This window comes from Bos mutus, chromosome 13, assembly GCF_027580195.1.
Source record: "Bos mutus isolate GX-2022 chromosome 13, NWIPB_WYAK_1.1, whole genome shotgun sequence".
Classification (NCBI taxonomy): Eukaryota; Metazoa; Chordata; class Mammalia; order Artiodactyla; family Bovidae; genus Bos; species Bos mutus.
The window spans coordinates 9,586,055-9,613,223 of NC_091629.1; the positions used below are offsets into that span (position 1 = coordinate 9,586,055).

Consider the following 27,169-nt stretch of genomic DNA (forward strand, 5'->3'; position numbering starts at 1 on the left):
CATCAAGAGGCTCTTTAGTTCTTCTTTGCTTGCTGCCATAAGTTTGGTGTCATCTGCATATCTGAAGTTACTGATATTCTGCCTGTAGTCTTAATTCTAGTTTGTGCTTCACCCAGCCTGTCATCTTGGATGATGTGCTCTGCATGTAAGTTAAATCAGCAGGGTGACAATATACAGCCTCAATGTATTCCTTTCCAATTTGGAACCAGTCCATTGTTCCATGTCCAGTTCTAACTGTTGCTTCTTGACCTACATACAGATTTCTCAGGAGGAAGGTAAGGTGGTCTGATATTCCCATCTCTTTAAGAATTATCCATAGTTTGTTGTGATCTACACAATCAAAGGCTTTAGCATAGTCAAGAAAGCAAAAGTAGATGTTTTTCTGGAGCTCTCTTGCTTTTTTGATGATACAACAGATGTTGGCAATTTGATCTCTGGTTCCTCTGCCTTTTCTAAATCTAGCTTGAATATCTGGAAGTTCATTGTTCATGTACTATTGAATCCTAGCTTGGATAATTTTGAGCTTTTCTTTACTAGCGTGTGAGATGAATGCAGTTGTGCGGTAATTTGAACATTCTTTGACATTGCCTTTCTTTGGGATTGGAATGAAAACTGACCTTTTCTCTTCCTGTGGCCACTGCTGAGTTTTCCAAATTTGCTGGCATATTGAGTATAGCACTTTAATAGCATCGTCTTTTAGGATTTGAAATAGCTCAGTTGGAATTCCATCACCTCCAAGCTTTGTTCATAGTGTTGCTTCCTAAGTCCCACTTGACCTCGCACTCCAGCAAAAAGGCAAAATGGTTGTCTGAGGAAGCCTTACAAATAGCTGAGAAAAGAAGCAAAAGGCAAGGAGAAAAGGAAAGATATACCCATTTGAATGCAGTTCAAGCAAGGAGAGATAAGAAAGCCTTCCTAAGTGATCAATGCAAAGAAATAGAGGGAAACAGTAGAATGGGAAAGACTAGAGATCTCTTCAACAAAGTTAGAGATACCAAGGGAGCATTTCATGCAAAGATGGGCACAATAAAGGACAGAAATTGCATGGACTCAACAGAGGCAGAAGATATTAAGATGAGGTGGCAAGAATACACAGAACTATACAAAAAAGATTTCTATGACCCAGATAACCATGATGATGTGATCGCTCACCTAGAGCCAGACATCCTGGAGTGCAAAGTCAGGGCAAAGGATGGGCATATTTATTTCACATAATGTATCCAGAATATTGCTAATGAAAACTTACCCTATCATAAGGATATTTATAGCATTTGTATCAGTTGATATTTTCAAAGCCCCAAAACGTCTTGGTTATGAATAGCCATAAAGGATATTATCAATATTTTAGTGCCTTTTTTTTCCTCAAATATTCACTTTGAAACCAGTATTTTTTACTCCATTTGCTTATTCCAAGCATACCTCAGGCAGCATATTCTATAGACTTCGCCTTCTTCCCCCACCCCCACCCCCCACCCCCCAGTTCCCTTTTGTTGCTCAGACTGTAGTTCAAGGGCTTCTTATGACTCATCAGAATCTCTCTTATGGCTGCATACCCGATTTGTCTAATTTACTCACACATAATGATCAACTTAATGTTCTAGTCCCTACTGTAGTGTAAGTTCCAAAAAAGTATTTCTTGCAGTTTTCTTACCATAGCAACAGAAAGATTTTTCTTTTTTATTGCAAGCAACAGTATCTGACTTAGGCTAACTTAAAAGGCAGAAAATAAGTTTATTGAAAGAATATTAGATTACTCCAAAAATTAAATGTAAAACTAAGAGTCTAAGAAAAATGAGCAGAAAGTGAGTAAAACTGCCTAATTCCACTGCCTATGAATACTTCCTTCAGAGCTGACCTCTCTACTTCCCTGCCATCATTATGAGTATTCTCTAATTGTGCCTTTCTCTTTCCCACAAAATTAAAAGAACTGATTGGAAGCATACTATTGACCAAGCCCTAGTCAAATGCCCATGCTTCAGAGTCTTGTAAGTTACTCTTTCATATCTAATTTCCACATCATCCATCACCTGGATGATCACCATTCCTCTACTTCTTTAAAAAAGTTTATAATCAAGCCTGAATATTCGGTAACCATATGGTTCAATTTATATGGCTGACCAGAAACAATAAATTATCTATCTATATGCCAGTGGTGAGAGAGGAAATAAAACTGAGACTAATCAAAATATAGTAATTCAGACAAGCTATAAAGAAGAAGAAAAATACTTAGAGACTCTCAGTTGCCTGCTGAATACACTGCTTACCCTTTATTGCAGCTCCTGGCTAGGTGTGTGATTCTGGTTCTAAAATGATCCCTTAAAACAGGACCTCTTGCCTTTCTCTAGTCTTGTCCTATATTTTCCTATATTCTCTCCTCTCATCTCATTGACTTTAATCTTACCACTTCTCAGGCTGGGAATGCCCTGTCCTTTATCTCCTCTTGTTAAAATCCTTTTTCACTTTCTAGGGCAGAGCAAAACTGTCATTATCCTTGAATTTATCCTTGATAGTCCCAGCAGGAAGATAAACTCTGTTCCAGATTGTCTTAGACTTAAATTTGCAGCTCTCCTGTAGAATATCTTGCATAGTATTTTGTGATATGTGTAGCTTTTAGTTCTGTCACTTTTAGTTCCTCTACATTGAAAAATTTCCATTATCTTATTTTTTAAAGAAAATTTTGTTGTGTGTAAGTGATCTTTAATTTTAGGTTGATGGACAAAAATATAAATTTGAAAAAAGTATATGATATAGAGTAGATATCCATTTTATATCAGAAGTGGTATCATAGCAACTGTAGATAAATAAACCATAGTTTTAATACATGGTTCTGTTTTATAATACTGATTCAGTGAGTCATTCATGGGCCTAATCTTTAAAGGAATAATAATGAATGTACAAAAAGCTGAAGGAAAATTATTGTCTGTTCATTCTGATTCACTTACTGGTTTATAGAATATTATTACGTTTTAAATCTGTTACTGTGGGTTGTGAAGTCCTCATAGTCTGTCAAATAATATAATAATTCCTCTTTATTCCCAGAAAGGACGTTAGATTAGAAGGGAAAAATACAGGAACCAGAAAAATGACATTAAAAGCGAATACCAAGCCAATTTATAGGAGTAAAATCTGGATTCCCTCTTAACTACATTTGGAGGAGCTTGTCTGTTGTACTATGAGGTGGTTCTTACTTGATTTCCTGCTGATCCTCAGACTGGAAGGAATTCTGTTGAATTAGGGGCAAGAAATCCAAATGACAACCATGGAAAAATCAGTCCCAGTAGGAACCATACTCCATTAGCCTGGATTTGACAAGTGCCTCATATTGAACATAACAATAAACCACACTTCTCTGTCTTAAAGGTGAATGCTCTTATGTGAAAAATGATATTTACCACATAATCATATATATTTTGTACCATAGTATATAAATATATGTATATTTAAAATAAAATATGGAGATTGTTATTTCTCTACTGCACAGTCAGTTTGAAAATGATCATAACCTTTTCTGACTCTTTTCCTTTTACTTGGAAATACTCAGCAGGCCAAATGTTTTACCAAGCCAAGTGTATCTGAGGGATTCTGGGAGTTTTTCAATAGCCAAGGTCAGTCTGGGCCTGTTTAGTTCTCTTGGGCTATTTAAGTCTGTTTCTATTACAGGTCTCCTTATTCCCTGGAACACACATGTTGTTATCTGGAAAACATTCAGATCTACGAAAGCAAGGGTGTTTGTCTGTTGCCTAAGAAATAGAATAAGAAAGTGACACTCATTCACTAAGAAATCTATTTTAAGAAAGGCCTTTTTTCTTTTCATTGAAAACAAGTGACTTCAACAGAATGCCCGTTTTTCTGATAGCATCTTACTGGCATGGTGAGAATATTTTACTCAGCAAAGACTGACCACTCTTTTAAATAGGAAAATAGAAAATAAAAAACAACTTTCTTGTCTTAACAAAGAGTAAATAAATGGGTTTACATATATGAGTTATCATTTTCACTAATATGAACTTCCTCAAAATAAAAAATATGAGGTTAGAGAAATAAGCAGTTTTTTATTAGAAAAAGGTATAAAGGAATAATAGACCCATAGTTGGTCTTCTCTGTTGGATGGAGATAATTGATAAGAAGTCAGTTCAAGTTCTAAAATATCCAGATCTTGCATTTTGCCCATTCTGCTGTTTCTGATTAAAATGTAATTAAGGTATGTTAAATAGGCATGCCTCCTATAGAATTCCATATGGAGCAAAATAATCCAACGCACTTTAAAATAATCATTTTTTAATCTTCCCAATAAATCAATTTTTGTCATTAAGCAACGAATGAAGTACTATTTCTATGAGTTCTTTTTGACTTAAAGTGTATTTTTAACTTTTAAAATTTTATTTTACAATGTTGTATTAGTTTCAGGTATATAGCTGTACATTTTAAATGGGTTTATTAAAAGGGCAGAAATTAGTCTTCAAATTATATGATTTTAAAATTAATAGTAATTCAATCATATAGAACACTAAACTTTAGAGAAAGTTATTCATTCCTATTCCTCAAAAGTTATAGTAAGTTAAACATAGCTGGAGGTATTTGTCTTTGTGCTTAGAGCCAAGGCCCTGTTAACTAAAAGTTATGGGCTATCCCCACCACTTTCTCTTAGATCATAGAGGCAGTCACTACAGTACAGCTGGGAGATCTCTAAAAGACCACCATATTTAATTCCTGACTGGTCGTCTCTACTGCCCACCTCCATATCTTCATCTTGGTATCTGCCTCTCTCCTTTGACTTTCTCGGGACATGTAGAAAGTCCCCAAAGTAGGTATGAAATTCAGCAATGTTCCCTCACAGACAGATTGCCTGAGACTCTTAGATTTCCTTCAATTGTGTGTATTTGTAGAGTGTGTTAAAGAAACAGCTTTCCACTCTGCATCTCAACCCTTCTACACTGAGACAAAGATGTAATAATTGATTGATGCCAAAACACCCTCATAATTATAAGTGAAAACCTTCCCACTTACAGGAATGACAACAGCATTCTCTTCTTTGCCTCACCTCAACTGACAAAGAGTATTGTGCTTAGTCACTCAGTAGTGTCTGACTCTTTGTGACCCCATGGACTGTAGCCCACCAGGCTCCTCTGTCCATGGGTATCCACCAGGCAAGAATACTGGAGTGGGTTGCCATTCCCTCCCTCCAGGTGATCTTCCCAGCCCAGGAATTGAACCCAGGTCTCCCATGTTACAGGTGGATTCTTTACCATCTGAGCCACCAGGGAAGCCCAAAGAGTACAATACAGTCATAACTGAAATAGTCAAAGAGTAAAATACAGTCATAATTGGCAGAGTACAATACAGTCATAACTGAAAGAGAGTCACTATTTCCTCTGCAATTTTAGGCTTAATGGGAGAGCACTGGTGAGACTGAACCAGGAGTTAAGTCACTGAATAACCACAGGACAGTGGACCTTTATCTTATGAGGACAGCGGACTTCATTGTGTCAGACTTTGGAGAACCATTTTTGAGCAGGATTCTTCTTTTGGGAAATATATATTTGAAGCAATGTAAAGCATGGATTAAAAGGGGAGTGTGCTTAATAATATTGGCCCTAATATAGAAGTCAAGAGTTTAACATTTGGGGAATTCTTTGACTATTAAAATTTAGTTAATATGGAACTAGAGCTATCAGTGAACAGTAGCATTACATTAAGTCAAGTACTTTACCTGACCCAACAGTGCATACAAAAGAGGCCACACCAGCACAGATATGGCAGACCAAGAAGTATAGTATAGCATTATCTGGAGATGATAAGAGAGGAATTTATCTCTTTTTTTTTTTTTTTTTTTAATTTTATTTTATTTTTAAACTTTACATAATTGTATTAGTTTTGCCAAACATCAAAATGAACCCACCACAGGTATACATGTGTTCCCCATCCTGAACCCTCCTCCTCCTCCCTCCCCATACCATCCCTCTGGGTCGTCCCAGTGCACTAGCCCCAAGCATCCAGTATCGTGCATCGAACCTGGACTGGCAACTCGTTTCTTACATGATATTTTACATGTTACAATGTCATTCTCCCAAATCTTCCCACCCTCTCCCTCTCCCACAGAGTCCATAAGACTGTTCTATACATCAGTGTCTCTTTTGCTGTCTCATACACAGGGTTATTGTTACCATCTTTCTAAATTCCATATATATGCGTTTAGAATACTGTATTTATGTTTTTCCTTCTGGCTTACTTCACTCTGTATAATAGGCTCCAGTTTCATCCACCTCATTAGAACTGATTCAAATGTATTCTTTTTAATGGCTGAGTAATACTCCATTGTGTATATGTACCACAGCTTTCTTATCCATTCATCTGCTGATGGACATCTAGGTTGCTTCCATGTCTTGGCTATTATAAACAGTGCTATGATGAACATTGGGGTACACGTGTCTCTTTTCCCTTCTGGTTTCCTCAGTGTGTATGCCCAGCAGTGGGGTTGCTGGATCATAAGGCAGTTCTATTTCCAGTTTTTTAAGGAATCTCCACACTGTTCTCCATAGTGGCTGTACTAGTTTGCATTCCCACCAACAGTGTAAGAGGGTTCCCTTTTCTCCACACCCTCTCCAGCATTTATTATTTGTAGACTTTTGGATCGCAGCCATTCTGACTGGTGTGAAATGGTACCTCATAGTGGTTTTGATTTGCATTTCTCTGATAATGAGTGATGTTGAGCATCTTTTCAGGTGTTTGTTAGCCATCTGTATGTCTTTTTTGGAGAAATGTCTATTTAGTTCTTTGGCCCATTTTTTGATTGGGTCTTTTATTTTTCTGGAGTTGAGCTGTAGGAGTTGCTTGTATATTTTTGAGATTAGTTGTTTGTCGGTTGCTTCATTTGCTATTATTTTCTCCCATTCTGAAGGCTGTCTTTTCACCTTGCTAATAGTTTCCTTTGATGTGCAGAAGCTTTTAAGGTTAATTAGGTCCCATTTGTTTATTTTTTGCTTTTATTTCCAATATTCTGGGAGGTGGGTCATAGAGGATCCTGCTGTGATGTATGTCGGAGAGTGTTTTGCCTATGTTCTCCTCTAGGAGTTTTATAGTTTCTGGTCTTACATTTAGATCTTTAATCCATTTTGAGTTTATTTTTGTGTATGGTGTTAGAAAGTGGTCCAGTTTCATTCTTTTTACAAGTGGTTGACCAGATTTCCCAGCACCACTTGTTAAAGAGATTGTCTTTAATCCATTGTATATTCTTGCCTCCTTTGTCAAGATAAGGTGTCCATATGTGCGTGGATTTATCTCTGGGCTTTCTATTTTATTCCATTGATCAATATTTCTGTCTTTGTGCCAGTACCATACTGTCTTGATAACTGTGGCTTTGTAGTAGAGCCTGAAGTCAGGTAGGTTGATTCCTCCAGTTCCATTCTTCTTTCTCAAGATCGCTTTGGCTATTCGAGGTTTTTTGTATTTCCATACAAATTGTGAAATTATTTGTTCTAGCTCTGTGAAGAATACTGTTGGTAGCTTGATAGGGATTGCGTTGAATCTATAAATTGCTTTGGGTAGTATACTCATTTTCACTATATTGATTCTTCCAATCCATGAACATGGTATAGGAATTTATCTCTTATCCACTGGGGTCTCTCTCTGGGTTCCAGGCTTCATGACAAGAAAGGAATGACCAACAACTGTTCTAACATTCCATATTTTATGCATGTTTCCACATTCACATATGTTTTAGATTACTGAAGGGTATAAGTAGGCAGAAAATTCTTCATTTATGCAGTTTCAGACATTTGCAGTGGAATCACTATTTATAGTTAGGAAGGTATTGGCTATCACTGTGGCAAATACTGATGTTGGGTAAAAATGATGTTCTGCTCCTTCGGCTCTTGATTTTCCCCAGTATGGAAACTGTGTTTTTTTATTTTCTCTCACGTCCAGCCTCTGTGTGCTGGGGAGAGAGCGGCTCCATCACAACCTCATGTTGTAGGTAACCCAACATCCACTGCCGTGTGTCTCTCCTCCAGCCTTTCTGTCACTAGCAAAGAGCTTCATGGTTTCAAATAACCTGCCTCTGTGTGTAGTGCATGAGCACATATATCTATACACACAGTTGTTACACAAAAGTACATATATGCATTTATCAGTGCTAATCTGTTCAGTTAAGTTTAGTTGCTCAGTCATGTCTGATCTTTGCAACCCCATGGACTGTAGCACACCAGGCCTCCCTGTCCATCACCAACACCTGGAGCTTGCTCAAACTCATGTGCATCGGTGATGCCATCCAACCATCTCATCCTCTGTCGTCCCCTTCTCCTTCTGCCTTCAATCTTTCCCAGCATCAGCGTCTTTTCCCATGAATCAGTTCTTCACATTAGGTGGCCAAAGTACTGGAGCTTCACCTTCAGCATCAATCATTCCAACGAATATTCAGGACTGATTTCCTTTAGGATGGACTGGTTTGATCTCCTTGCAATCCAAGGGACTCTCAAGAGTCTTTTCCAACACCACAGTTCAAAAGCATCAATTCTTCAGAACTCAGCTTTCTTTATAATCCAACTCTCACATCCATATATGACTACTGGAAAAACCATAGCTTTGACTAGATGGCCTTTGTTGGTAAAGTAATGTATCTGCTTTTTAATAGGCTGTTTAAGTTTGTCATAGCTTTTCTTCCAAGGAGCAAGCATCTTTTAATTTCATGGCTGCGGTTGCCATCTGTATGTCTGTGCATATCTGTATGTCTGTATCAATTTTGAACTTGTCTCTTCTATCTTTTTCAATTTCAATAATTGTTACTCTTTTTCTTGATTTCTGTGTCATGTAGATATATGGTCTCTTCTCAAATGTAAAACAAATTTAATTTCTAGTATTCTTCTATCTTTATTTTAGCCTTAGCTTTAACTAGCTCTGCCATTCACTCTGAAAATAATTATCACTTTCCATATGGCATCTCTTTTCAAATACTTAGCAGCTTCTATTGGGTTGGCCAAAAAATTTGTTCAGATTTTTCATATGATGTTATGGAAAAACCTGAACAGACTTTTTGGTCAACCCAAAACTTTGGACTCACCTTTTGCAAACTTTTAAATTTCCTTTATTTTTGTTTACTGTGTTAGACTTTTGACATTTCTATATAGCCTATCTAACCACCCACCCAAGTTCTCCTGATTCATCACTCACTCCAGCGCTCCCCATACTGCTCTGTTTATGTCAGGCTCTTCTATCTTCTTTAGTTCAACCTGAAGTCACATTCCATCTTTCTAGGAATATTTAAACTATTAAATATTGAAATGATATAAAAAGATAAAAATGATTCTTTTATGACTCCACATTAAAGCTAAGTATTTTTAATTGAAAAAGAAATATTTTTATACTTTATGAAGTGATTTGCAAAGATATAAAAATTAAATTTTAATTCAAAATGATCTGAAATCAAGAGTTCTGCAGAATTCAGGTTAAAACTTTATCATCTGCTTCCCCTCTTGTAGCTTCCTGTAACATTTTTGAATGTTGTTAATGAAGTATTGGCCAAAGACAAAGAATTACCAATTTATAACTGGCTATCATATTTTACATAAGCATTTTACCATTTGTGTCATTGAGTATGGCAAGATTTGGCAAAAGCTTAATTCCTGCTCTTTAAAACTAAAGTTCCCCTGTGCATATTTTTTCTTTCCCTCCAAAACAGGCAATCAATTTTGCTTTCACTAAACATATTAATCATAAAGATCAAAATCCATGAGATTTTCCTTGGGCACTTTTAGACTTTTATTGAATTTACATGAAATTCATGAGAATGCTACACTGTATTTCACTGTAAATCATCAGTATGAAATGTTTTTGCTTTATATTGTTTATAATGTTTATTGCTCTAAAAAAAAGGTATTTCAGCTACTACCCAAACTAAGTGAACAATGACACTGAACATCATTTTAGGAGAACAAAGAAATATCCATAGTGTTAGAAATTGTACCTGTCTACATAGCACAATATGAAGTGGAATGTGGTAATGAGAGGAATGTCTTTGATTCCTGGGAATGCAAAAGTTAGTTAACAATGCCTTCAATCAGCTCCAGCCTGCAAAGAGTAGTAAAATTCGCTCAATCGTGTCCAGCTCTTTGCGACCTCATGGACTGTGAATCAGTTGCAAACCACAATGTGAGATACCCTTGGTTTTTGAACCCAACATGCTTTAGACTTGTGATCTATTTGAGAAACATGCCCCTAAAGCTAAGATGATATAATATGTGTGTGAGTGTATGTGTGTACAATTGTACTAAGTCTTCACGGTATCAGGTCTTCACAATTCCCGTAATCAGATACAGCTTGAGAAATGTTGGCTGAACAGCAATAAGAACACCTGTAAGTTAAAAATTGAATCATATTGTCAAAATGAATCCACATTTTCTTGCACTGTCTTTCTTTCCACTTTCTCTCTCTGCCCCTGTCACAGTCACCAACATTCCTGATGTCCCTCAATCTCTCTTTCTTACCTTTCATCCTTCCTATTCTCACTTTACTCTTTGAGGTTTATTTCAGTTGACTTTCTGGATATTGGTTTTCTTTTGCTCTGGTTGTACTTTTGTTGTTCAGTTGCTCATCCATGCCCAACTCTTTGCAACCCTGTGGACTACAGCGTGCCAGCCTTCCCTGTCCTCTGCCATCTCCTGGAGTTTGCTCAAATTCATGTCCATTGAGTTAGTGATGCTGTCTAGCCATCTCATCCTCAGTCACCTCCTTCTCCTCCTGCCCTCAATCTTTCCCAGCATCAGGATCTTTTCCAATTGGGGCTCTTTAATTCCTCTTCACTTTTGTGCCATTAGAGTGGTATCATCTGTATATCTGAGGTTGTTGATATTTTCCTGGCACTCTTGATTCCAGCTTGAAAGTCATCCATTGCCTTTTCTGATCATGCTACATTCCCTCAAAGTAACTCTCACACATAATGAACAATCATGTCCATGTTCAAGGAGGCAAAGTTGGGTTCAGTTCACTTCAGTTCAGTCGCTCAGTCGTGTCTGACTCTTTGCGACCCCATAAATCGCAGCACACCAGGCCTCCCTGTCCATCACCAACTCCCAGAGTTCACTCAGACTCACGTCCATCGAGTCAGTGATGCCATCCAGCCATCTCATCCTCTGTCGTCCCCTTCTCCTCCTGCCCCCAATCCCTCCCAGCATCAGAGTCTTTTTCCAATGAGTCAACTCTTCGCATGAGGTGGACAAAGTACTGGAATTTCAGCTTTAGCATCATTCCTTCCAAAGAAATCCCAGGGCTTATCTCCTTCAGAATGGACTGGTTGGATCTCCTTGCAGCCCAAGGGAATCTCAAGAGTCTTCTCCAATACCACAGTTCAAAAGCATCAATTCTTCAGCACTCAGCCTTCTTCACAGTCCAACTCTCACATCCATACATGACCACAGGAAAAACCATAGCCTTGACTAGATGGACCTTTGTAGGCAAAGTAATGTCTCTGCCTTTGAATATGCTATGTAGGTTGGTCATAACTTTCCTTCCAAGGAGTAAGTGTCTTTTAATTTCATGGCTGCAGTCACCATCTGCAGTGATTTTGGAGCCCAGAAAAATAAAGTCTGACACTGTTTCCATTGTTTCCCCATCTATTTCCCATGAAGTGATGGGACCGGATGCCATGATCTTCATTTTCTGAATGTTGAGCTTTAAGCCAACTTTTTCACTCTCCACTTTCACTTTCATCAAGAGGCTTTTTAGTTACTCTTCACTTTCTGCCATAGGGTGGTGTCATCTGCATATCTGAGGTTATTGATATTTCTCCTGGCAATCTTGATTCCAGCTTCTGCTTCTTCCCACCCAGCGTTTCTCATAATGTGCTCTGCATATAAGTTAAATAAGCAGGGTGACTGAAATGATGCCATTTCTCTTGTGCATTCACTGGCCCTGCACCTCCGTTCTATTGGTTTTAAACAACTGACTAAGCAGCTCACTGGGCATGGGAAGAAATGGACCATGTGGCTTGACCAATGGACAGTATACTTACTTGCTGCTACTCCTGCTAAGTCGCTTCAGTCGTGTCCGACTCTGTGCGACCCCATAGACGGAAGCCCACCAGGCCCAGCCGTCCCTGGGATTCTCTAGGCAAGAACACTGGAGTGGGTTGCCATTTCCTCCTCCAATGCATGAAAGTGAAAAGTGAAAGTGAAGTCGCTCAGTCGTGTCTGACTCTTAGCGACCCCATGGACTGCAGCCTACCAGGCTTCTCTGTCCATGGGATTTTCCAGGCAAGAGTACTGGAGTGGGGTGCCATTGCCTTCTCCAATACTTACATAAGTACTGTGAATTTTAAATGCTGGATTTTAAAAGGAACTTAGAGAAACTAAAACACAGGAAATTTGAAAAGAAAAATATCAAACATGAGTCATAGGCTAGAATACAGATTCTGAGGGATATTGGTGCTGAGATGTACACACAGAATTTATTTCTTAAAACAGTTTTTGGTTCACAGCAAAATGAGGTGAAAATTACAGAGAGTTTGTGTATACCTGTCTCCCCCATAATCAACCTTCCAGCACCATTGGTCAACTGTGACAACTGGAAAATTCTGCCAGGAACAGCCTCTGCAAGGGTGTGTGACTTTAGAGGGAAGATGGTAGAGGTAGACAGCTGTGCGCTATCATCTGGTAACCTCTCAGCAGTCGGGGGAATGAGGGCCTTGACCTTGCAAGAAAAATCTGGACAATACAAGACAGAGTCCACAGGAGACAATACAAGCCTACCAGGCTTCCTGTAAAGAAGGACTTAGATCAAGTGAGTTTGAGTATCTTTTGATAGAAATGATTCTAGAATTTAACAGAATTGCTGTCTCCAAACAAGAGAGAAGTTTATTTGTGCATATCTTATCTAAGCAAAAATATAAAGGAAAGCACACATACTTCATTTTGAATAAGGCAAGAAGCTTGTGAAATACAGAAAATTACTTCCCTCGTGTTTTTTCCGAAAAGATTTATAGCTTAACTAAGTAATAGGTTAATTACTAAAATTAGTTCTAGGTTTTCTTCACATGCAAAAAGTTTATCCAGCTTTTTCAACCTTGAGCTGAGGTTCTACCTTGAGGGAAGTTTATAAAGATAAAAGTTTAGTCCATAAAATGTTTGAGAAAAAAAATGAAAGTAAGGCTGTCTGCCATTCCTGCAATGTGAGATTAATAAAAAGAATGAAGAGAAATTATTCATTTGACCATGGTTAAATATCAAAAGATATATATGCTATATATATATATATTTATAAAAATTTAAATCCAATTTACTTTCTAAGTTTTCATTCAGAATGTTTCCATTGGAACACTGCAGTTGTATGCACTGCTGTATCTTAGATAATTAAATAAAAACATGATACAAACATCTCAGAGTCATACATGTTTCCCTCTCCACTTAAACATGCTTATTCTCATGAACAAAAATTCCCTCAGATACATGACTTTCATCACAGGGTTCAAATTTAAATATGTTCTGAGTATATCACCACTACTGAGTGGGAGAGAAACTTTTAGATTTCATTTCTAAAATGAATTCACACCACCATTCTTATGTTTAAAACAAATCATTCTTACAAAATCCATAAATAATAGTTTTAAAATGTAACACAAAAAAAAGGTATTCCTGAACTGGTTCGCATTATTTCCTTTTTTTAAGAATTTTTTTTGACATGCACCATTTTTAAAGTCTTTATTGTCTCTGTTACTTTATTGCTTCTGTTTTACGTTTTGGTTTTTTGACCACAAGGCATGTGGGATCTTAGTTCCTTGATCAGGGATCAAATCCACATGCCTTATATTGGAAGGTGAAGTCTTAACCACTGGACCTCCAGGGAATTCCCAATCCCCATTACATGCTATTTTTTTTCCCTAAAATACTGATTAGCCCATTATCATATGTCCCAGAAATGATAAGAAGTAGAAAGACTGCTCCAAGAATAATGTTCCAGCAAATTAGTGCAATCCTGTATATTCACAGATACTCTCTGACCTCTAGAAACAGCAGCAAGTCAGCACTCTTCTCTCATGCTTTAAGTGTTGGTTCAAACCATTGCTGTGGAACAGTTTCATGTGATAAAACTTCATTAAACTTACATTGTGTCTTTGGACACTAAAATTTTATAAGCCTCAGTATCCTTATATATAAAATGGGATTGTTGGGTATGAATCACATTATCTTGAAGAGTCTCACTAGTGTGATATCTTGGCTTAAGCTATGCTTTCATCTCTACTTCTGATACGACTGCACATATTGTACTTTTATTGAAGAGCGAAGAATAGTGTGACAAAACCATAGCAGCCTCAATTCTGTGACTCAGTCCTCCCCAAGTTCTCAGGAGCCAAATTCCCCAAGATGAAGTCAGTGAGAAACAGTTAATAAGGACATAATGCCAATTTCCTTAAATGCTAAAATTATTAATGTAACCCTTCAAAGTGCCTAACTTACCATATAAAAGTGTTTTTACTCCTCCAAGAAAATCTGATGGTTGAATTTAAGAATATGAATCACAATTTCCTCTTTAATTGGAAAGTGTCATTTTTTAACAGTAATGATGCCCTTTATAAAAATGTTTCTGAGGTTAATATAAGGTGTATTCTGTAATTATGTTGGCCTGTTATGTTAGAGTTCTTATTATTCCTAATAGAAAATTAATACTTAAATTAGCTAAATGTTTCATTGAAAATATCTTACAATGTTTCAGCACTGGACAGAGAGCTAACTCGCCTAATGTGAAAATGACTTGCTCTCTTTTTCAGGTCTTGTCACAGTACAGCCGTCACTGTGTGAAGCTGATCAGTTTTCTTGTATCTACGTTGTCCAGTGTGTCCCTCTTGCAGGGAAATGTAATGGACAGGAAGATTGCACAGATGGATCTGATGAAATGGATTGTCCTATCAGCCCCCTTCCCCAGCTCTGTGGTCAAACAGAATTCCAGTGCTCTATCCATGAGTGTATCCCGTCCCTCCTGCTTTGTGATGGAGTGCCTGACTGCTACTTTAATGAAGACGAATCTGGCTGCTGTGAGTTATTTTCATTCATTCAGTGTTCCAGGGAAGAAATGCTGTTTGGAAATGATAGAGAGAGCTTGACAGATAAAACAAAGTTCTCTAGAGTCTTAGCATGAGCATATCATCAATAACAAAGTTGTTTGTGCTATGTTGCTGAACAAAGTGTACAGTCCTTGCTTAGCATTTCTGGAAACATTTTGTTTGTAGTCATACTAATCTCTGTTAGATGTGTCTCGTCTCCTTTTTATAGTTGCATCTGAATCATTCATATAGGGGATGCTCTTACAGATCCATTAGTTTTTAAAATGTGTGTGGGGATGGATTAAAGACATGTAATTATAATTTCTTCCCTAAACATGTTCATGAAGATGGCGCAAGCAAGTGGGGAAATATCCATTTTAGTGAATAAATGTAATTAGAGTTTAGACCTGGACCTTGATGGATGTTATGTCAGTAAGAGTCAATGCAGGATTTCCCTGGTGATACAATAGATAAAAAAGCTACCTGCCAATGCAAGAGACATGGGTTCTATCCCTGGTCGAGGAAGATTCCACATGCCACAGAGCAACTAAGTCTGTGTGCCGTAGCTACTGAGCCTGTGCTGTGGATCCCGTGCTCTGTAACAATAGGAGGCGTGGTGAGGAGAAGCCCACGCGCAACTAGAGAGTAGCCCCCACTCGCCACAACTCGAGAAAGTCCACGTGCAGCAACAAAGACCTAGCCAGCCATAAACAAATACATTTTTTTTTAAAAGTTAATGCCAGAGTACATCAGTGGGACATCTGGTTTGACCTCATCTTCATCACTTACTACCTGTACAATTTGGGGAAAGTCATTTGAGTCAGTCTCACAGCCCATGTTATGCCTGCCTTACAGAGCTATAAGAATTGGAGAGAATGCATGTAAAATTCTCGGTCCTGCATTCATCAACTTCTTTCTTTAGTGTTAAAGTAATTACACAAATTACACCAATCTCTAAGGTGAGCACATAATCATGGTGGAGTCAAGGCACCACTAGCATTTTATTTAATTATTTTTTGTCTGGTTTCAGGTAATATCACACTGTATATGAGCTGCAGTGATAGAGCTCCATAAGCCACATGCTAGTGGCCACTTTTTCTGGAGCAGTAAAGTTTGGAATGTAACTGTAAGATGAGGGTATTGGAAAAAAAATAGAAGGCTATTTCAGTGCCCCATTTTGCGTGAGCATCCAGAATTATGATATCTATTGCAAAAGGCATGAAGATGAATGAAGTAAAGTAAGACAGTTTTTGAATGTTTTTTTGTGTGTGTTTAAAGGTCTTAGCTTTAAATCAGTGAATCTCTTTTCCTTGGCTTTCTATTTCCCTGTTATTTCCTACATGTATATTCTTTCTATAGTAAAGTCAGTTTGTGAGGTCATATAATATTGTCTTAGAGGCAAGTAAGAGGCAAATAGAGGCAAATGAGGAAAAGGAAGCCAAGATACTTATCCCTGTTCTGATCAAGGCTCTAATGGAATTTGGCTGTTAGAAATCAGATTAAGTTAAGGAATTCCCTGGTGGTCCAGTGATTATTAATGGGCACTTTCACTCCTATAGGTGCAGGTTCCATCCCTGGTTGGGGAACTAAGATCCCACAAGCCTTGTGGCTTGGCCAAATTTAAAAAAATAAAAATAAAAAAGAAATCAGATTAAGCTTAATACAGTCATATGGTATTTGACTTCAAATAACAGTGCTATTTAAAGAGAAGCATAGGAAGATACTGTATTCTTATGCTTTTAGACATATGTTAGAAAATTGGTATTTGATGAGATAGTAATATATGGAATTCTGCTCCTAAAGGGAAATAAGTGTACATTAGGAACAGATGGTACTGTGAAAGATTGCTCTTCTCCATCTCCAAAATATTTATTGAGTTATGGTTCTGTAGGGAAAATTGCATGAAAATATATTGTGGACAAAATGCTAGAGTAATAATTACAGGATTGTCATCTGATGGTGACAATTTACTAAAAAATTGAAAGCATAACAGTTTTTCTTTTTTTTATGGATTTTTTTTTATTTAGAATGGCATTTTATAAACTGCCATTCATTCATTCACAAACCTTCATTCAGTTCAGTTCAGTCGCTCAGTTGTGTCCGACTCTTTGTGACCCCATAAACCGCAGCACGCCAGGCCTCCCTGTCCATCACCAACTCCTGGAGTCCACCCAAATCCATGTCCATTGAGAGTCGGTGATGCCATCCAACCATCTCTTCCTCTGTCGTCCCCCTTTCCTCCTGCCCTCAATCTTTCCCAGCATCAGGGTCTTTTCCAATGAGTCAGCTCTTCGCATCAGGTAGCCAAAGTATTGGAGCTTCAGCTTGAACATCAGTCCTTCCAATGAACACCCAGGACTGGTCTCCTTTAGGATGGACTGGTTGGATCTCCTTGCAGTCCAAGGGACTCTCAAGAGTCTTCTCCAACACCACAGTTCAAAAGCATCAATTCTTTGGCACTCAGCTTTCTTCACAGTCCAACTCACATCCATACATGACTACTGGAAAAACCATAGCCTTGACTAGACGGACCTTAAGGATGTAATTTATGCCACACATTGTATTGGGCATTGATGATCCAATGGACATGACTCGATACAAGCTCAGGTTGTTAGATACATTCTATATTAGTGAAGGAGAGTAGTAAATGATAGTTGGGATACCATGTGGTAAGTTCTGTGAGAGATAACCAAAGTGTTATTGAATAACATAGGGTACTCCCTAATTATGGTGCCAGAGTGTCTAAATTTTAACATGAAAAGTGATTGCAGAGCCAAATTTGGAAAGACAGACAGTCATTAGGCAATTTGAAATGCTTGATTCCAGTGAGAATGTTCCAAGAATAGAGGAGAAGTTGTTTGATTGAAGAATGTTTCGTATAACTAGAGTCTGTGGTGAAAAACGTAGAAATAAGTTGGGAGAGATAAGTAGGGACTAGGTCTTGAAGAGTCCACCCTATCATGCCAGTGATAAGTGTTTAAGTGGTACATGGAATGGATTGGAATGAGGATGGGTGCTTGGTTAGGAGATGTCACACATGAAATAGTAAGAGGTTGATTAGGTTAATGGTATGGTGCAGAGTATGAATAGATTTAAGAGATATTCAAGTGAAGAGCAGGAGAAAGAAATCAATAATAGTTTCCAAATTTCTGATCTAGGCAACAAGACAGCTAATCTGCCATTTCTTGAGCTGGGAAAAATAGGAAGAGAAGGACCTTTTAGGGTAGGAAAGTGGCTTCACCTTTAAACATGTTTTATTTATGTTATCTCTGGCATACCCACATGGAAACATTCAGAATATGTTTTAAAATGGCTGTGTGGAGCTCAGGAATGAGCTCAAGGAAGATATATAAAGATACAAAGCTATTAGCATACAATGATTCAGACTGTGGCTATAAATGAGATAATAGAGGAAAAAGATAAGGGGATAGACAGAATCCTAAGGAACATCTAAAGGATAGTTTTTAAAAAAAAATCAAAAGACAGGGAGATGTGGTCATAGACATAGGAGGGCAACCAAAAGAGAATGATGATCTTAAATCAAAGGTAGAAATCTATGTATCAGAGGGTATGCACAGGTTCAGATGTTTCTGTGAGATCACGTAAAATTAGGACTAAGAATTTTTAGATTGGGAAAAGGCTAAAGTAGTTGCTGTGATCCTGGAGAGGTAACACCCTGTGGAGTGGGAGGACAGAATTGTGACATCAGCCTTTTGTGGAGAAGATGAGAAATCATAGAGGGAAGCCAGCTGTAGAAAACCCCTTCAAGAAGGTGGCATTGAGACTGGAATATAGGACAAAATAAGAGGTTTGGTTGATTGTTTGTTTTGTGAGACTTGCATGTTTTTAAGCATTGTAGGAACAGAATTCTGAAAAGTTTGAAATTTTATACAGGAAAATTGATACCAATTGATATTTAAAAGTCTTTTATTTTTACAAAAATACATGTTTAGTGGTCAGAATGCTTAAACAGAGCATATGGTGAGTCCAACATTTAAAAATAATTCATATTTAACCATGTATTTCCATTGATACCATATTTTCTATAAAAGTGTCACTTATGTTAGTGATACTTTTGTTTGACCAAAAATATCCAATTTGTTAAAGTAAGTGGAAAAAAATAAATATGGTTTAATGATATGGGAAAATGACCCCAAACTAGAAACATTCTTCTCATTGATATTCCTCTGATAGAAATCTATTCGTCATGAAGATTTTTATTTCATCAGATGTATCAGTCAGTGTCCTGACAAGAAATAGATGGCATGTTGATGTTGTGCAATTTTTGACTATTTTAATAAAGGAATTATTTATTAGGGAAGTAATATGCATAGGAAAACCACAAGGAGGTCTTTTGTCACCCACAGAACAAAGGATGAGAGAGGAGGGAACAGTTGTTTGAATCTAGAATCAAGGAGAGCTACTTGATAAAGGATGTGGCATTTGTAATGGGAGCAGCTAACCATTGGTAATCTCACAGTCTCTTCCTCTGCATTAACCTCCCACTGGTGGTACCCATCAATCAAACCCAATCAAAGCAAAAGATAAAGAAAGATGTTCTGCCTCCTGGGGCCCAGAGCAAGGAGAAAAGATGGAGATGGATCAAGAGATGTACATGGATGCTCTCTATCAAGAAGAGAGATAACTGTGACCAGTAGATGGGGAGGTGAATAGTTTTACTGCTATCTAACTTTAATTGATGGGCTTCCCAGGTGATGCTAGTGGTAAAGAACCCACCTGCCAAAGAAGGAAATGCAAGAGATGCGGGTTCAATCTCTGGGTTGGGAAGATCCTCTGGAGGAGGGCATGGCAACCCACTTAAATATTTTTGCCTGGAAAATCCCATGGACAGAGGAGCCTGGCAGACTACAGTCCACAGGGTTGTAAAAGGTTGGCCACGGCTGAGCAACTGAGCACACACAACTTTTTTATTTATGTTCCAGAAGTAGTTGATGTATTTTATGAAGTTAAGTGCCACTTCTGAAAATTAGGAGTGGGGTTGTGCTCCTAAGACTTGTAGACCAACCTTTATCAACAGTTTTATTGGGGCCTTTCAATTGGTTGCTTCTCTGATAGCTCAGTTGGTAAAGAATCCGCCTGCAGTGAGGAGATCCCGGTTCGATTCCTGGGTCAGGAAGATCCCTGGAGAAGGGATAGGCTCCCCACTCCAGTATTCTTGGGCTTCCATTGTGACTCAGCTGGTAAAGAATCCACCTGCAATGGAGGAGACCTGGGTTCAGTCCCTGGGTTGGGAAGATCCCCTGGAGGAGGGAAAGATTACCGTCTCCAGAATTCTGGCCTGGAGAATTCCATGGACTGTATAGTTCATGGGGTCACAAAGAGTCTGACACAACTGAGCGGCTTTCACTTTCAATTTGTTAGCTATGATCTCAGCACCCAATGTATAAAGATTACCCTTTGTATTTGACAGCTTCTTACAAAGGTGTTCCTCAGTTTATTCAACATGAAAATCATAGTGGTTAAGTCTGTTTTACAGAGGTATTCAAGAATTAAATGAATTAATGTGGCAAATTGAATAATATAAGCATTATTATCCTTTCCACATTAAATTGTCTTTATAGTTTTATTAAAATTATTTAAGCTGCTAAGATATTTTAATAAGAGTACTGATTGGTTTTGTTCAGGGACAAAGTACATATCCATCCTGCTTCATGCGAGGTGTGCGTCTGCCTTGAAGGGCTTGCCGCCTTCATTCTCGTGGCACAAAACTGTAGCTCCTCTAATGCTGGAAATGTTAATCTGCTACATATATGACCTTTCATTTTAATAGTAAATAAATACACAGCCATAGTCATATATGCTTTACTTTTGTGTGTATTTCTTATGTAGCAGATATAATCTTCAAAGGAGATATTACTTTACAGAAGTAACTTTGGCGAGACATCATTCAACAGCTGTTTATTTTTGATGTATCATCTACCTAAGCGAATGAGCTAAAAGCCATAAAATGCACTGATACTTAGTCTATTTTGGTTAGAAAGAGTATGAACCTCTAGGGTGATGACAGATTGAAATAAATATTTTTATAGCTGTGAAACCATAATGTTTGAAAGATAATGTGGCAAAAGTTGATATTGTCCAAGGAAACAGTTTGAAGCCTGATTTTCCTATAAATTTTATTTATAGCTTATTTGGACTAATTTTGGAAAATGTTTCGTTGTATGTGTATTAATAATGGATAAAAAGAAAGTAAGGATTCCGTTTTCCTACTTTCAGTCCTTTGCTGTGTAGATGTTGATAAGTATTCATTACATATGTAAAAGTCGGTTTTCCACCTACTTTTAAAACGCAATTTTAATATGTATTCATTAACTTTAATACTATATCATTTAAAATACCATAGAAACTAAGATTTTAGTTTCTAATTTTATTAAGTGAAAGGCCAATTTTAAATTATCTAAACTAAATTTTCTATAAAAAGAAGAGAGTAAAATATCCTACAAATTGAAGCCATGTGTTTTCTTATATATATTTTATGTCTTTCAATGCTACTTGGGCTATGGTTGAACATTTATATCATTTACAAGTTAGAACTTTTCATTGTACAATAAACTTGAAACTAAGCTCTCAGTCATACTGAAAACTGGGTTAAAGAATATGAATTGGATTAGTGTTTCTGAGATAAGAAGGGTCCAAAATAATGCTCTACAAGTAGATAAGCACCATCATCTTTGTATACAAATTTCAACACATTATTTAATACCTTAAAACTGTCCTCTTGTATGATCTCTCAGCTCCTAGCACTGCAAAACAATGATAAAATGCATATGCATACATTGCCGTTGTTCAGTTGCTCGGTTGTGTCTGACTTTTTGAGACCCCATGGATGGCAGCACACCAGGTTTTTCTGTCCTTCACAAGCTTGCGGAGTTTGCTCAATCTTGTGTCCATTGAGTCAATGATGCCATCCAACCATCTCATCATCTGTCCCCCACTTCTCCTCCTGCCCTCAATCTTTCCCAGCATCAGAGTCTTTTCCAATGAGTGATCTCTCCGCATTAGGTGTCCAAAGTATTGGAGCTTCAGCATCAGTCCTTCCAATGAATCTTCAGGGTTGATTCCCTTTAGAATTGACTATCTGATCTCCTTGCAGTCCAAGGGTCTCTCAAGTATCTTCTCCAGCACCACAGTTTGAAAGCATCAATTCATCAGCTCTCAGTCTTCTTTGTGGTCCAACTCTCGCATCTGTACATGCCTACCGGCAAAACCATAGCTTTGACCATGGGGACCTTTGTCGTATACATATATACATGGGTATACTGATGAATGTTTTTAGTCACACATTCATATTTTTTAACTTATTTTGGTTTGCTCTGGGTTCTTGCTAGTGATCTACTCTCCAGTTGCCATGAACTGGCCTCTCATTGTGGCGGCTTCTCTCGTTGTGGAGCACAGGCTGTAGGCATGTGCGCTTCAGTAAATGTGGCTTGTGGGCTCTAGAGACACAATCCTTTTTTTTTTTTTTTTTTAATTTTTACAAACCTCTTCATCTTATAAGAGTTGGAAAATTATTCTGTTTCTCAGTTTGCTTGATTTGGAATATTATTTATCTTGTCAATGTATACCCTAAAATTATTTTACCCTTTGGAAAAGCTTAAAGAGCTTTTTCCCTAGCTTTTTCTCCTAGCACTTTAGCCATTTCTACAGTCTGGTTTCAGCCTTTGGTTTTAGATTTGTCTCTCATACCTCTTCACAGAAATTCTCCAGCCTAGACAAACTGCCTTACTTACTGTTCCAATATCAAAAGTATTGATTCCCAATCTGTAGATTTGATTCCCACTCTGCTAAATGGATTTTCTCTGAAAGCATTAAAATGTAAATTAAAATGTAAAGAATATCTCAAGACTCTATTCCTACTTTGCCCCTTTACAGACTTCTCTATACTAAAGGAATCTCTTGTTTCTGTCATACTTACCTATACCAATGCTTTTCTAGCTAAGCCTGGCCTTATGACATTTCCCATATTTACTTTGAAACATTAATCATTCTTATATTGTTATCTTCATTTTGTTGCTCCATATGTTTTGATTACTGTTTTCAAAATCTCTTTCCTGCACTTACCAGTGGAAGTGCAAAGTATAATGTCTTACTTACAGTAAGGTAGCTCAATATTATTTATTGGTGGGAATTAATGTTCTAGCAGGAAGAATCACTCAATGAAGAGTATCACTTGAATTTTTCGATCCAGCAGTTTTAGTCAATGAAAATATATACTCTTAAAAACATTTTTATGTCCTACTTGACAGTAAATGGTGATAGGCAGTTCTCAAACTAAACTTGTCAATAACCTTTGATCAATAACCTACAATTCAAACAAACAACTCCTTCCAACCCATAAATATACTTAAAAAAAATTGTGACATAACTGAAAAAAATCTATGCAAACGCATACATGGGGAAATTTACTCCTTAGTATTCTAAAACTATCAATTTAGCTTGAAAAATTTGAGGTTAACTGTCTTTGTTCTAGATCATAGATTCATAGATCAGTCTTTTATAAATTTTTGGCAGCAGTTTTGGGTTAAAATATTCATATAAAGAATACAAGAATACAGTTTCAGGACTAAGAGTAGCATCCGAGGAAGGTCAAGTACTTTGCAGGACTAGATTGCCATTGAGCTGTCAGTAGTCTTGATGGGCATCCATAAAGGCAGTTTTCTGAAATAGCCAAAGTCTTATGCACAAGACTTACGCTTGCCCCTTGAAATCAAGCCAGCAGGAGACTCTGAAAGTAGTAAAATGCCTACATCGTGCGTTGACAGTGCTATCAAGGCATGTAGTCACAGTACCTTGGGCTGCAGTGACCTTCACCATCACCCAGATCTAACAGATATCCAGTGACTACCCATGGCTTATGACCCAGGTGGAAATGGATGAACATTCAAACAAGTTACAGTCTCTGCTAATTCAATAGCACATAATGTAGAGATGTTAGGGGAGCAACAGAAGAACAAACAGAGATCTGCCTTGATATTAAAGTTGACTAGTCTAACATCAGTTCAGACCATAAAACATACACAAAGCATTTTATACATACATACGTGAATAATACTACATGATGCACACAGCTGGACGATGATTGTATTGATAGTTTTTTGAGGACGTTTTAGTAAATTGACGTTTTCTTAATTAAGAACTCTATAGTTTAAAAATAAGGCTAGAACAAGGAACTCTGATCAGTATTCTGTGGCAGCCCGGAGGCGAGGGGACTGTGAGGGAGAATGGATATAGGAATATGGACGGCTGAGTCCCCGTGCTGTTCACCTGTTACTACCACAATCGACTGTACTCCAATACAGAATAGATTCTTAAAAATTTTAAAAATAATAAGGCTCGAGAAATGAAGGATAAAACAAATTGGCTTATATTATTAGAAGAAATCCATTTTTTAAGTGATTATTATTGTTCTTTTCTTCAGCCGACAAGAGCTGTTCTCATGGAGCTTTGACATGCTCCTCTTCTAACAGCTGTATCCCACTGCACAAGCGGTGTGATGGTTTTGCTGACTGCATGGATTTCCAACCTGATGAATCCAGCTGCTTAGGTAACTATCCATTGAAATATTCTTTGCAATATGAGTCAGTAACTTCACCTGTGCACAATAAAAATATTAAAACTTGAAATTCTAAATAACGGCAGACAGGATAATTACATTTCTGTTATTGGCTTAGTGGCAGGAAGAATGTTAATGTTATTTTGCTACATTTATAGAAATGCACAATATATAATACAATGAACTCATTCATACTCTATTTTAAAATGTTCACAAAATAAAAATAAAACAATTTTAATTTAATATAACTTACATTATTCGCATTTAATAATCTCCTCTATACAAATTGCTAGTTTCTATAATAACCCTACATAATCTAATCTTATATAACCCCTACATAATCTAATATGTTATTAATATTTTTAATTGTGCATTTTTCTCAGCTCTTCCTAAGAACTCCCTATTTTCATGATCTAGTCATGCTTAAAAATCAATTTATGAAACTTTAGACTAGCTTTTAAACGTTTTTCTTTCTTCTGACCTCAGAATATTTTTAAGAACTGATAATGTGTTTTTGTGATTATACTTTTATCAAAACTGCTTTAATAGCCTCTAATTTGTTGTAGCATATTGTTAACATCTCTCCTGAGTAACTGAATTTTTATTTCATGCAGGGATATGTAAAATAAAAGATAGAGGCAATGTAAATGTCACAACTAAAAGATAATATGAACTGGTGATAAAAGATATATTCAATCACATTTAATAAATAAACCAGGGATATTTCATATCAAAACTAGGACAGAATATATTCTTTGTATCTTTCAAGATAGAAAAACATTATGAGATAAGCAACAAAGGCAAGATATTTAAAATCAAATCATAGTGCAAAAATATTTTTTATGCTGCTAAAAATGAGTTCTTGCACAGCACTGAATTTTAGCATGAAGGGAAATCGAGAAGTGGGCAAATCTGATCCCATAAAATATGCAAAGATGAATGCTCTTTGACTTTATATCTCTACTAGGCATGCTTATACATCAGATCAGATATCCAAAAGGAAGTGTTCTTATTCTCTGAAGACAATAAGAATGGTATTAATGAAATAAGTCCATTCTTTGAACTTATGAAGATACAGCACTTATGTCCAGTACTCATATTTATCTATATAAAACTGAGATTTTTTTTCAAGATAGTCCTATCTAAGAACAAGTATGTTGCAACATGTTGCAGTTCACTGTCTACTTTGACATATTCTGTCTTTTAAAATACGCTCAGGAAAACAGAAGACCTGTCATTCATACTGTATGATGGACAATCTGTAGATAATATTATAGTACACATTTTTGTTGTCTGTCATTTCAGTCACTCAACAATTCACTTAGTTCATTTACAAAGTATAAGTCATATTGCCACAGCTGTTGGGTTAGAATGAAATAAAGAACTAGTGAAACAGTTTTCATAAAAAAGATTCATATTATGTATTCTCTTATTTATATTTTATGCCTTTTAGTTTGTCAATCAAATATGATAAAGTTAATGTTTCTGTTTTTAAGAATGCCTTTATACCTCATCTATGCTAAAATGTGTCCATGCATATTATACCTTCCTCTTTTCAAACATCATATTCTCTTAAGGTCAGCATTTCATAGACTTTTATGAGCCCAATCTTACAGCATCCAATAATTCTCCCAGTGGTCACACAACAGATGGTGAGCAGCTGGTCTCCCCTCACCTCAAGGTTTAAGTCATTAACCAGAACATCAAGCTCAGGCACTGCATGAGTGTTGCAGGTTAAGTATATTTCAATGAGTCCTATTTGTTCCCAAGTTACACTAAAAAGGAATATTATTTTCAAGTTTTGGTTGCGTAGGCAACAGAAAATTATTAAACAGAATATGTCTGAGTTAATTTACATTGAAAGTCTTTTTCCAGTCATTTGCAGTAGTAGAGTTACTAAAGATTATGTTAAAGTGATACTGTAATTATGATAATCATTATTTAAAGGAGAATTAGGGAAAGGCACACAAAATATACAAAATATACAGTTATCAGACGAGATAGTATTAATTTAATATTTGAACAACAATAATAATAATATAGCTTAATAAAGTTTCAGAGGTTCTGAAAACCAAACCAAAATATAACACAAAAATGTCTCATACAAGTACTTGTGAAGCTTTATCAAGTTTCTGAAATGCACTTAATCCCTCCTGCTGTCCCTGAGCTGGAATTTCAAGATAAAGAAAAGTCTCTGCCCACTAGGAATTTAGTTTGCTGCACAATTTTCTGGTGAACTCTTATAATCTATAGAGCTTCTGAAACTACATACAGTGTGCTGTGTATATGTATGTTTAATCCATGGCACTGCCTAAATATCACATAATATCAAGAAACACAAGGGGTGGTAGAAATTCTAAACTGAACAACAAATTATTTGACATTTTTAGACTAACAGGATTTAGAACTAGAGGACCAAAATTTAGTTAAACATTTGGTGTTCCCTTGCTGTTAACTTAAGCAAATTATACTATTAACCAGTTTCTTCCTCTGTGAAAAAAAAAAGAAGAAGAAGATAAGTATGGGATATAGGGATATAGCACTTAATGCTGTGAGGATTAAATGAAGTA

General features: G+C 36.9%; 1 protein-coding gene across 1 annotated transcript in view; it reads left to right on the forward strand.

Annotated features, from left to right (window-relative positions):
* The window catches only part of MALRD1 (MAM and LDL receptor class A domain containing 1), a 576,646-nt gene that overhangs the window by 445,926 nt on the left and 103,551 nt on the right, over window positions 1–27,169 (forward strand). Inside the window, exons 34-35 of the mRNA XM_070382053.1 lie at window positions 14,753–15,016; window positions 24,465–24,590. Coding sequence (XP_070238154.1) covers window positions 14,753–15,016; window positions 24,465–24,590 — 390 coding nt within the window. The remainder of the gene's footprint in view (window positions 1–14,752; window positions 15,017–24,464; window positions 24,591–27,169) is intronic.